General features: G+C 40.6%; 1 protein-coding gene across 16 annotated transcripts in view; it reads left to right on the top strand.

Moving 5' to 3' along the window:
• CACNA1D (calcium voltage-gated channel subunit alpha1 D) overlaps window positions 1-13,135 on the top strand; it is a 256,373-nt gene that overhangs the window by 167,222 nt on the left and 76,016 nt on the right. For all 16 annotated transcript variants that reach the window (XM_069967036.1, XM_069967038.1, XM_069967021.1 and 13 more), the window contains 10 exons: window positions 140-224; window positions 1,885-1,911; window positions 2,686-2,846; window positions 4,157-4,382; window positions 4,470-4,677; window positions 7,543-7,663; window positions 8,965-9,079; window positions 11,250-11,319; window positions 11,831-11,879; window positions 12,078-12,210. In XM_069967036.1, the coding sequence (XP_069823137.1) occupies window positions 140-224; window positions 1,885-1,911; window positions 2,686-2,846; window positions 4,157-4,382; window positions 4,470-4,677; window positions 7,543-7,663; window positions 8,965-9,079; window positions 11,250-11,319; window positions 11,831-11,879; window positions 12,078-12,210 (1,195 nt within the window). The remainder of the gene's footprint in view (window positions 1-139; window positions 225-1,884; window positions 1,912-2,685; window positions 2,847-4,156; window positions 4,383-4,469; window positions 4,678-7,542; window positions 7,664-8,964; window positions 9,080-11,249; window positions 11,320-11,830; window positions 11,880-12,077; window positions 12,211-13,135) is intronic.

Raw genomic sequence — 13,135 nt, 5'->3', positions numbered from 1 at the left:
GTCTACGTTATGTTTATTCAGTTCTTAGTAAACAGAAGTCATGTGCAGCCTGCCAGTCCTGATACATGGAGCTAATCCGCAGGAAGGATGTATCTCATTCACATTGCTGAAAATTAAAGCCATGTTTCATTCTCTACAGCGAGTATGCCAACAAGTGAGACCGAATCAGTAAATACAGAAACTGCCGGGGAAAGTGAAAGCCCCGGGTGCTGCGGGAGTATGTGGTAAGTGCTGCGGGAGTATGTGGTAAGTGTTGGGAATCCCTGTTACTGGAAGATCTGATGTATCCATAAACTGGTTACTAGTTTGGAGTAAGCAGATATATCCCTACTTATATGCTTGCATCCCTAGCATGGTAATATTGTGTACTTTAGTTAGGGCTGGGCGATATGGCCAAAAAGTAAAATCTCGTTTTTTTTGTTGTTGTTTTTTTTTTTGCTAATTACGACGGGTGTAGTAGTTGTAGAGGCATAGTGGATGAGGGGTGGAGTAATAGTAGAGGTATAGAAGATGAGGGGTTGAGTAGTAGATAAAGGGAGTAGCAGTAGTGAGAGTAGTAGCATCAGGAGTGGGGGTATTATTAGCCATAGTAGTGGAAGTAGTAGCAATAGTAGCGGGAGTAATAGTATCAGGAATAAGAGTAGCGGTAGCAATATTAATGGAAGTAATAGTACCAGGAGTGGGGGTAGTAGTAACTATAGTAATAGGAGTAGTAGTATCAGGAATGCGGGTAGTAGTAGTAACCATAGTAATTGGCTGTAGGCGGGCAGATGGTGGCGATCACCTAGGTGCGGGCGTGCGGTCTCGCTCTGACCTGCAGGAGGAGCAGCTCATCCGGAGCGCCACTGCTTCTTCTATAGGTCTAAGCGCACATTTAAAAAAAAAAATAATCTAATTATTTTCAAAAATAATTAAATAGATTCACAAATTCTATCCCCAGCCCTAGCTTCAATATAACATTTCTGTTTGAAATTTTTTAATGGTACATACAGAACCCTATCAGCTGCAGATTAGCCAAATTGAAAAGATAGACAGAGGTAGAAATCAGTTTACAGCCATGTTCACACAGCGTTTTTTGAGGCGAAAATACAGCCATATTTTGATCATTACAGCCGTAAAATATTGATCATTGTATTTTTGTTTAAAAAAAGAGGTTGTGTGAACATAGCCTAAGGCTGGGCTGACACGTGGTATACTCGTTAGTATTTTTAGCCAAATAAAGAGACATACAGTAGAGAAAAAATAGAATGAAAAGATTTGCACCTTTTTTTTTTCATTGTTTTTGACTCTCTTGGTTTTGGCTACAAACACTGACCAAAATACACAAGCCCCTTGAGTAAAGGCACCTGTGGTTGAAGAACTGGGGGCTCCAGGGCACATTTTGTGGCCTCAATTGTCTTCATTCCATTGGTGCTTTTATTTTGTTGCTACGTTCCTTCCCTTCATACCCGAGATATAGGGATTTTATTATTAGGCAGACTACCTGCATGTAGTGACTCAGGTTCACACGCCCCTGAGCCCAGCGTTCATAACTTTTTTTGAAATAGTCAAAGGGGTTGCCTTTTTTTAACATATTGCTGCTGGTGCATATAAAACAACGTTATCCTTACGCTCCCTTGTTGTCCTCCTCTGGTGTCACCGGTGCCTAAAAAGAGGGGGAGCCCTTTAAATGGGTACTCTTATTTCAGGATAGGGAATAACTTGTGGATAGAATATAAATAATTATACCCTCCATAGTCTTTAGAATCTTTGTTAAGTTTGTATCCAGACAAGGAGTATAGAGCCATATCTAACACTAGCCCAGAAATCTGTTCATATTCATTTTAATGTGTCTAAGTTCACATTGGTATAGCGCTAAACTTCTTGTTTATTTTTTCTTTGCAGTCAGTCCATTTCCAAGTCTAAATTCAGGTATGTTTCTGCCAGCCACATTATCTTGCTTGAAAGTTTGTCGCTTAAGGGCCAGTTCACACGGTGTAAAACTGGTGGAATTCCGCCAGTCTCCATGTCATACTAGCAGTCTATGGGAGGGTTTGTATGCTTCCTCTCTACGCGCCTCTCAGTTTCGAAGAATTGACATGTCAATTCTTCCGCATGAAAAGAGGAGGCTCGAGTCCTCCCATAGACTGCCAGTATGACGTGGAGGCTGGCAGAATTCCACCACTTTTACACCGTGTGAACTGGCCCTTATGAACTTCCACAAAGTTTTTCCTTTCTTTTTTCTCATAGGATTGTTCACCATTCGGTGTACCTTCACATTTATATGATATCTGTTTCTCAGACTTTTTTTTTATAAATGACTTCTAGGACATGGGTCCCCATCTCTGAACTTCTGTCTAGGACACAGCCGCAAATCGTGTTCCTGATTTATTTTACTAAATTTCTACATACTGTATTTCCCATATCTGCATATAAAAGTCTCATAGACCTGCTCACTGTATATAACAAATAGTTTTTTCCATCCTCCATTAAAGTTGCTCTCGGCTTGTTTGGTTGTTCACATAACTCCCATAGCACGAAACGCAGAGAGCCACGCACATCTGACCACTTTTCCATTCTTTCTGGATGCAGTGGGATGGGCTATACTGAAATCCATCAGGCATCGTGGGCATATGGATACTTTAGCACACATTTGGGTTAATTATTTTTTTACATTATTGTGTCTCTTGTCACTTTGTCCCCTAGTCGACGCTGGCGTCGGTGGAACCGGTTTAATCGGAGAAGGTGCAGGGCTGCAGTGAAATCTGTGTCATTTTACTGGCTGGTTATCATCTTGGTCTTTCTCAACACCTTGACTATCTCCTCCGAGCACTACAATCAGCCTGAGTGGTTGACTCAAATACAAGGTACAGGGAATTATGTTATCGGTTTGTCATTTTGCTTCAGATTATATTATTATTTATAGTATTGAACACAGTTCAAACAAACAGCTCCCCGACAGAAACCAGAACCACTCTCTCTTCACCTCTGTAAGGACAATGTGGATGGAGGACTTTGGCTTTGTCCTTTTGTAGGCACTAGTAGCTTTTCCAGTTCATATACCAGATATACTCACCAAACACTATGCCTTATTACCACTAGTAGTTATTAAATCCAAGCCTTCCAGTACTTATTAGCTGCTGTATGCCCTGGATGAAGTTCTGTAGTATTTCCAGTCAGACATAATGCTCCCTGCTGCCACCTTTGTCTGTGTCTGGAACTGTTCATAGCAATAGCAAAACCCCATAATGAACCCCCTCCTGCTCTGGACTGTCCCTGTCATGGACAGAGATGGCAGCAGAGAATACTGTGTCAGACTTGAAAGAATATACCACTTCCTACAGGGCATAAAGCTGCTGATAAGTACTGGAAGACTTGAGTTTTTTTTTTTTTTTTCCGGATTCAATAATTTTATTAAGAAAAAGAGTATACAAAAGTATTGGCGAAGTGCAGATAGCATCACATTTCCAACAATACAACAGGAAAATCAAACAATTGAGCGTACAGGCCATAATCCAATAACACTTCTTCAAGATACATCAGTAGAGATGGTTAGTGCCTAAACGACATACCAAGTGAGGGAGAAGCCAAACGGCAGCAGAAGACCCCATAAGAGCACATAATGTTCCACTAATTATTAGGGAAACCCCCCAAAAAACAACTCCCATCATAATAAGCCTGTTACGGCAACTTCAAGTAAGAACAGAGAGAAAAAAACAAAGAGCAAGTAGAGAGAAGCAGGAAAGTATGACTTGAGATTTTTTAAATAGAAGAAATTAACAATCTAATAACTTTTTGACACTAGCTGATTTGAAAAAAATATCTCTCTGGTTTACCCCTTTAGACTATGTTCACATACTGTCAAAATAATATATGATATATTTCTATAATAACGGCCATTGTCATAAAATAACGTCCATTATTTGTCATCCAATAAAAACGTCCGTCATTTCAACAGTGTGTGAACATGCTGCAACCTTCAGATGAGTCACACACAGATCAGATTACTAGATCCTTAGGCCATGTTCCCACACGCGGACATGCGGACAAAACCATGCTCCTGTTTCTTCCATAATATCCGTGCCATATTACTGGGATTATCAGCAATATCATATGGGGCTGGGGCTTCAGGGAATGCCTTGTGGAGACGGGAACTCATTACGTTTCTTTGTTCCAGACATTGCCAATAAAGTGCTCCTGGCGTGTTTCACCTGTGAGATGTTAGTGAAGATGTACAGCCTGGGCCTCCAAGCTTACTTTGTCTCTCTGTTCAATCGCTTTGACTGCTTTGTGGTGTGTGGAGGGATCACTGAAACCATCCTGGTGGAGCTGGAGATAATGTCACCACTGGGGATCTCTGTCTTTCGATGTGTCAGACTTTTACGGATCTTTAAAGTAACCAGGTAGCCTGAGGACTGCGGCCGTCTTATGTCTTCTCTTATATCGTCTGCCATTCATTTGTGCTAACGTCTTCCTTCTTTCCTTTCCAGGCACTGGGCATCCCTCAGCAATCTTGTAGCATCACTCTTAAACTCCATGAAATCTATCGCTTCCTTATTGCTCCTTCTTTTTCTCTTCATCATCATTTTCTCCCTACTTGGAATGCAACTGTTTGGGGGCAAGTTTAACTTTGATGAAACCCAGACAAAAAGAAGCACCTTTGATAACTTCCCCCAGTCTCTCCTGACAGTATTCCAGGTATGTAGACTTTCTGGATAAAGAAACTTATGTCTTTTCCATTTTAAATTGGACCAAGGATTAGGGATGGTCCGAACCTGCCCAGGTTCGGGTTGTACAAACCCGGACTCTCGGCAATGATTCCCCTCTGTCTTAAACCTCCGTGCAGAGGGTGGATACAGTGGGAAGACCGCCTGGAAAACTGGAATACAGCCTATGGCTGTGGCTGTATCCCAGTTTTCCAGGCGGTCCTCCCGCTGTATCCACCCTCTGCACGGAGGTTTAAGACAGCGGGAATCGTTGCCGAGAGTCCTGGTTCGTACAACCCGAACCTCGGCAGGTTCGGACCATCCCTACCAAGGATCCCTTGATATAGAGGTACTCAACATTGACTGAACTAATAGTATCTAGTCCTCTAGTTCCCTGGGCTTCAACCTGTGGTTCTTTAGCCTTAACTATCTAGGCATGCTGAAATTTGTAGTTTCTGTCAAGATTGGGGACCACTGATCGGGTCTATATGCATAAAGGGTGAACTATACTGCTAAACCAGCCCTTATAAAATATCTGTCAAATAAAGTAACTTCGTACATGGTTTGTTCTTCTTCACATGACATTTTTCATCTACATAACATATAACATGTACCCTAGTAAAAGCTCTTGATGTACAAGCTAAACATGTCTATAGTTTAAAGGTTGGTTCACATTTAGGAATTCGAACGGAAGTCGAGCGGAATACAAACGAAATTCGAGCAGAATTTAAGCCCCCAATGACTTCTATAGGATTCCTCTAGCAGAATCCATCCAAAGAATTATCCAACACAAAGAAAACGCTAGACATTATCACAGCGCACACCTCCAAATAAAGTATAATTAAATTTTATTGTTATTATATGATCCAAGAAAAAAAACAAAAAGAAAACACCATAGCAAACATAATTAAAAAATGAAAAATGTCAAATGACATGTCAATTCTTTGGGCAGAAAGTGTATTTGCGGCAGAAAATTCTGCTTGGAAATTCTGCAGTGTGGACAACAGAGCGGAAATTCCATTAAACACAATGGGACATTGCTCTGTTCATATTTTACGGGAGGAATTTCAAGCGGAAATTAAGAGCAGATTCCTCTTCAGTTTCTCGCCTATTCCTCAGTGTGAACATTCCCTAAGAAGTTTTGTTTTAACCTTTGTCGGGTCACTATATACACTGATCCCTCAACTTACAATGGCCCCAGGATACAATATTTTCAACATACAATGTCCCTTTCTGTACCATAGTAACTCGAGACCAGACTCATACAACATACAATGCTACAGACAGTCAGGATCTGCGGCACATGTGAATAGCTAGATGATCCACCAATAAAAGTGGCCATTGTACTGGTAAACCCCAGTGTTAGTGAAGTGCATGCAGTGACTGGCTGTCTAGTATCCCCTCCCTACAGTACGATGTCATACCACAAGTCTTGTACTGCTCTTTACCTGAGCCAGGATGAGTTGCTCCATTGGGCACCAGGTGAACAATCTGACTCGGCATGCTCGAGTTGCACTCATCTGTAGAGTCCGCCATTTACTGTGTGTGAACATAGAGTAGAGTGGTTCCCCAAGATACAATATCAGTTCTAGGATGGCCAAAATTCTATGGAAAACTGGTAATTGGTTCTGAAGCCCCAGCATTTCATCATCTCTAGTGGGTTACATGGAGTAATGATAGTTTTGGCACGCTCTGCATGCATTCATCCCTCTTTCTCCTTCCTGACTTGGGGAGTAGGGGGCGCTATTTTCTGTTCCACCTCAGGCAGCAGAAGGGCTCGATTCGCAGCTGTTTATCTATGTGAAGCCTCTAAGCGCCATTCATCACTGCAATGTCAGTGATCATTTCACCACACACTAAAGACTTTGTTTAACTCGTAAATAATTTCCTTTTGTCATTTCTTTCTGCATTGTGTATTTTTAGAGCCATTTTACGTTTCTGAATGAGGATGAATATCAAATAGCTCTTTTTTTGTTAAACCATTGTTCTATTGCCATGTTTATTTTGAAGGAGACAGAACACGAGTGCCTCGGATCCATTGTATGCTATTCTTGTAGGCATCTGATCAATGACAGAGCCTGGTTATAATGAGCTTGTGTTCTTGCTTATAACCAGAGCCTGGGTATAATGAGTTTGTGTTCTTGCTTATAACCTGTAGTACAATGCTTTTTAATCTCAGCTTGTTTCATATAAGATAGTGGCTTTAAAGGGACAATCAGACTGAGCACACTGCAAGGGGAATGAATTCTGTGAAATATGTCAGGATACAGGGAAATAATTCTTACAAGGTCAGTCCGATTTCTGGAAAATCATTCTAGCCACTCAAACAAAGCCAAAGCCATAGAGAATGATTGAATCACAGCCCGAAGTGGCCACAGCGGTGAGCACTCCGTTCTTTCCAGGGGTGATTGTGTCTCCATTCTAGGGTTCGGTGGGGGTCCCTCGTTATGGATAGGGGATAACAAGCTGTGATGAGAATACCCTTTTGAATGCTTTTCAATTTTTTTTAGTCTTTTGAGCCCACTTACATTTCTATTCTATTTATATCAGTTTCCAGGAAAGGTATGTGAAACCAAAATGGCAACAATTACAACTTTCACTGCACTCAGCTATGGTTGGAAGTCCCATAGAGAGTAAATAGAGCTATGGAAGAGCATGCAGGTGGCTGTTGCTTTCACTCGAAGGACAAGGGACTGCCATTCTATTGATTGTAGGGGTTCTAGTGTTTGTACCCCCACTGACCGGCTAATGATTAACATGTATCATGTAGGGGGTAACTTTCCTAACTGTTAATCTTTGGATAACCCCTTTAATGTCATGATAATCTGACATATGACTTTATTGTCTTATTTTTTAGATACTAACGGGAGAAGACTGGAATGCTGTGATGTATGACGGGATTATGGCATATGGCGGGCCATCTTCTTCCGGAATGATTGTGTGTGTGTACTTCATCATACTGTTTATCTGTGGTAACTGTATCCTTTCCTATATAAAGCTTCACGAAATCTAATATATTGAAATATTTACTCCAGAAAAGTTTATTTGGACTGAATGAAAATCATGACAGTCTATGAAATGTCAGTAGGGACCATACCGTAAATGAAGTTTCTGATTTGGTCATGTGGCTATCAAAGTGACTGGAGCATCTATAAGACTTAAAGTGCTTAGAGTGGTTGTCATCTCCTTGGGGACTGCAGTACTTCAGTAAGAGCTGTGGCCTATTGACGCTGCTGATCGATGGATTGAACCTCTGCTGAACACACATTGATAGATTAGCAAAATCAAAATCTCTATATAATGTAACAAGGTTGCTAAAATAGTTACCTTAAAGCATAACTGTCATTTCAGGGTCATTTTTCTGAAAATAATAAATAACCACAGTACAAGTGATTTTAAGAAACTTTGTAATAGGTTTTAGTTAGCAAAAGAGTTTCCTTCTATAATGAATAGGCTGTTTTCCTAGCTCCCCCCTCACTTCAGAAGAAGCAGGATTTCTGTGTCCAGCATGCTCTATGGAGAGGGGAGGGGCTGAGAGGAGTGCTACTTTTTGAGTACAGAAAGAGTTTTTTTGACTAACAAAACCTACTATCGAATTTCTTAAAATCGCTTATACTACTGATTTCTGGAAAAAAAAAATTAACTGATAAAGATCCTACGCTAAGGACTCCTATTGAGTAACTCTATAAGGAGATTAGATGCTTCTAACCTGCTGATATATTCCTATAGAACATGGGGCACTAAGGATGTAGGTAAGTTTCTTATTAGAAGTTTAATCTTTATTCTAATTAAGTGTTTGGGGGGCATTGATACGCCCCTAGCTGCCCACTCTTTATAAATAATATCAGTGGAGTGGGCTGGAGAGGTGCACTGGGGGTGGTATTCCCTAATAGCACGGAAACAGCGCCGAGGATAAAGGTAAGAAACTTACCTTTATCCTCAGAGCCCTGTGCGCTATGGATATATCAGCAGGTTGGATGCTTCTAACCTGCTGATAGTTTCTCTTTAAATATGGGAATGAATAATAATATCCCCAGTACTTTAGCCTACAGATCAGTGGTTATAGTTTCAAGTACATAGTGTAACAGTAAACATCCTAGTTTTGAGTGGCATATCCAGACTGATAGACATACTCTGGAGTGTAGGCGAGGGATATCACAGGAAAGTGCAGTGTTTTCAGTGATTTTCTGTGTTGATGGGAGAAGCCCCTGAATGACAGATGACTCGTGAAAACAAGCTGTATATGGAGCGATTAGCTTCCTGAATTCACACACCACAGATATTCTACTCAACGTCTTCTTGGCCATTGCTGTGGATAACCTGGCAGATGCGGAGAGTCTGAACACTGCACAAAAAGAAGCCGCAGAGGAAAAGGAGAAGAAAAAGAGCGCAAGGTACATTGTATGATTAAGAAAGAAAATTTACCATACTGGAGACTAGGGATATAAAAACAGGGCAGATATGCTAATACTGTGCTGTCTAATCCATAGACTAGACAGTCTAAGAGCATGCCAGATTTATTATAATGGTGCATTTTTATACTGTCTAATCCAAGTTTAGACAAGCTATTAGTTGGTTTACTTTACTACAAAATGTTACGCCATCATTTAGGAGCGTGGAGACAGCTACATCTCTTTCCAGTGAAGCCACATCCCTTTGTCAAGTTTTTTTTTTTTTTTTAATTACTCTAATTGCAAAGAGAAACTGCTGAAAAGTAAATCTACCCCAATGTAAAAGGATATTCCCATCTCAATTTGTTGTCCCCTATCCACAGTCCAACTGTTGGGACCCCCACCAATCCCAAGAATGGGGATAGAATTGTCCCTGGATACATTGGTGTGCTTCATGCATGGCCGACTCTTAGTTTATTCTTTATGAGGCTGCTGAGAGCTGAACTTGGAAATGTTTAGTGGCCCCATAGAGAGTGAAAGAAGCCCTGGCCATGTACACATGGTGCACCCCCTTTATTCCCTTGCAAAGTTTACCCTTTTTTTCTGCATTGGTGAGGGTCCTAGTGGTCAGACCCCCACCAATTAACTTGTTATGACTTATTCTTTAGATAGGCGATAACAAGTTAAGATGAGACTACCCCTTTAAATCAGAATGTATAAAGAAATTTAAGAATGAAAGCAGATTAGAGATGAGCAAACCTGGAGCATGCTCGAGTCGATCCAAACTCGAACTTTCGGCATTTGATTAGCGGTGGCTGCTGAAGTTGGATAAAGCCCTAAGGCTATGTGGAAATCATGGATATAGTCATTGGCTGTATCCATGTTTTCCAGACAACCTTAGAGCTTTATCCAAGTTCAGCAGCCCCAGCTAATCAAATGCCGAACGTTCGGGTTCGAATCGACTCGAACCCGAACCCGGTTCGCTCATCTCTAAAGCAGATATGTTTTTCCTATTTATAAGTCTCCACAAGTAGACATGTACATGCTCTGTATAGCCCCTCCTCCATCGGTAAATGGGGGCAATGAAGAATATCATTTCAGAAGTCATTTCATTTTTAACTTTTAATTTTACCCTCAATACCTTCATAAACCCTCTTATCCAACAAAAAGTGCCCCCCTCAGCTGTGACCTTATAGAGAGCATGTTATCTCCCTGAGCCGCAGGTAATCTCTTCAGAGACTCAGTAAGGCTGTATACTGCTGCGCTTGATAGGAATTACACAGCTTAGAAGCAGCGTGTAAATGAGCCGCTCTGCTTATTTCATTGCCCCGATCCACCGGCGAGAATAATGCTATTAACCAGGTTCCACATTCAGTTTTGGACTATGGGAGACCAGTAAATATATACCTGTTCCCTTTAATGGCTGGGTCTTGTCGCTCAAGAGGCAAAATGCCGCCCCCTGTGTCTGAATGGCTGATTATTATAATTATCATTAATTTACTAAGTGCTAACACACTCAGGGGGAATATTTATAGCAATCTCTATTTTTATCAGCTACGGCTGTGGCTGTGTCATGGAAATCAATGTGTGAATGTGTACCTTATGGGTCCTGCAGGCATGTTCACCATGCATTATTGATTCATTCAGCTCATACATATACAGCCCGGAGTGTTACATTTTTCAGAGGGTGCTTAGATATTCCCTGTTTTGCAGCGGGTATGGGAATAAAGCAACCTTTAGGCCCAGGAATTGGTAGAATCTTAGTAGATGACTGTTCTGTAGGAGAAAGAGAACTATTAACACTGGCAGCCAAACTACTGAGGTCAAGGCTGCTTCTCCGAGAAACAGTATGGGAAAGCAACATAAAATGCAATAAAGGGAACTTGTCATCACTTTATGCTGCCTGAACCAAGAGTCAGCAGGGTGGTCCTTGTTGACTTTTCCTTGGCCCACCGACCTATAACCAAACAGGAAGATACCTAACTATTAAGGCTGGTGGGTTGGTTAGAGGCCGCCGGTGACCGCCCCATTGACTCGGGGTTTACACAGCATGAAAGTTAAGCTCCCATGTGCACAATGAAGCTGTGAAACTACAAAGGCCATAGCATTTAAAGGGTTTAAAGTATATTTAGTGCTTTCCTGCTCTCACTATGTGCTCTGCTTTCAATTCCAGGAAAGAAAGTTTGGAAAACAAGGATGGAGAGAAAGGGGACAATGATAGGAAGAAAGCAATTGAAGCAAAGGTGACCTCCTATTACCGTATTGGCAGAAGTTTAAAAAAAAAAGTTTACCACCAGTCCTTCTAATAGAGAACTTTGGCCCATGGAAAAAAATGTTTAAAATGAGGATTGTTCTTACAACTCACAACCCTGGCCTTGGATTAGAGATAAGGGGGGGGGCAATTATAATGGATTGTATGCCAGTGTATAGAATAGTCACAGATGTTTGCACAGAGCTCTTGTGCACAATGATTTGTGACATTTCTGTTTGGGGCTTACCAAAAAGGTTGCAACAAATTAAATTTAATTTATATTGGTAACTTGTTTAAATTATAGCTAAAATTCTGTAAAGTCAGGGAAAGCTTGGATTTCTTTACTAAATTTATATCATAAAATTGTGTAACTTTAGGACCATGTTTTCCATCATTTACCTTTAACATACACATCTACATATATAGTAAACTTTTATATATGGTTATTATTGAGCATCGCTGAGATTATAATAGCATTGTAAAAACCTTCCTCTCTTCTCTAGGTTTCAGTTGATGAAGAAGCAGAAGAAGAAAAGGAGCATGCTGAGCCAGGTAACTGTACAGAAGGGGTTATCCTTAAAATGGTTATCTGACCTTCCTAAAACATAAAAAAACACACAAAAGTCACCAGTCTGGCAATTATAATTTCCATAGGAAAACATAAGAGAAATAGTTATTAAATGACTCCAGGTTTCCCTGTCTGTACATGTATGTAATGTCTGTGAGCACTAATGATCTTCCCTACTGCAGATGAGGAGGATGAAGATGAACCAGAAGTACCAGCAGGTCCTCGTCCACGTCGGATGTCTGAGCTAAATATGAAAGAAAAGATAACTCCCATTCCGGAGGGCAGTGCTTTCTTTATCTTCAGCAACACTAACCCGTAAGTATTAGTATTCTGTATAGATATATCGTACCATCCCGTACTAGCAGTGCAAAGGCATTATTTTGTTTCTTTATATTGTATGTTCAATGTTTTGCAGTGTGTGTTTTTATTCCATTTTCTGCAAAAAACATGAAAAGATGGACGTATTTGGGTGCATCGTTTTAATCTGTTTTTCTATTGACTTTCATTATAAAAAAAAAAAGATCAAAATTCATCCCTTTTTTTACCGTACTCAAAAATGTGGATGACAACAGACTCCAAATATGCAGTGTGAACCCAGCCTTACATAAGTTATATATTCTCTTCATGCCTTATGTTATACATATTAGCTTGTGTGGGATGTTAGCAAATCAGTGATGGAGAGTAAATACCAGAGGTGCACGTAGCATGGTGTCATCTGTTGGGGGAGAGTCAGGAAGCCTCCATACACCTTACACTGACTTAAAAGGGGTACTTTGGTAAAAAAAAATTGTTATCCACTAGTGTCAGAAAGTTACACAGATTTGTAAATTAGGTCTATTTAAAAATCTCCAGTCTTTCAGCACTTATTAGCTGCTGTATGTCCTGCAGGAAGTGGTGTATTCTTTCCAGTCTGAAACAGTTCTCTCTGCTGCCACCTCTGTCCTTGACAGGAACTATCCAAAACAGGAGAGGTTTTTTTGTAGGGTTTGATACTGATCTGGACAGTTCCTGACATGGACAGAGTTGGCGGCAGAGAGCACTGTGTCACGCTGAAAAGAATACTCCACTTCCTGCAGAACATACAGCAGCTGATAAGTACTGGAAGGCTTGATATTTTCAAATAGAAGTCATTTACAAATCTGTATAACTTTCTGTCACAAGTTGAAAAACAACAACAAAAAAAAAACGATTTCTTTCCCCTTTAAGTATAAAATGTTTTGCAGACTTAAACACACTGATG

The sequence above is a fragment of the Dendropsophus ebraccatus genome, chromosome 4, assembly GCF_027789765.1.
Source record: "Dendropsophus ebraccatus isolate aDenEbr1 chromosome 4, aDenEbr1.pat, whole genome shotgun sequence".
NCBI lineage: Eukaryota > Metazoa > Chordata > Amphibia > Anura > Hylidae > Dendropsophus > Dendropsophus ebraccatus.
This window is presented reverse-complemented; position numbering and strand designations above follow the sequence as displayed.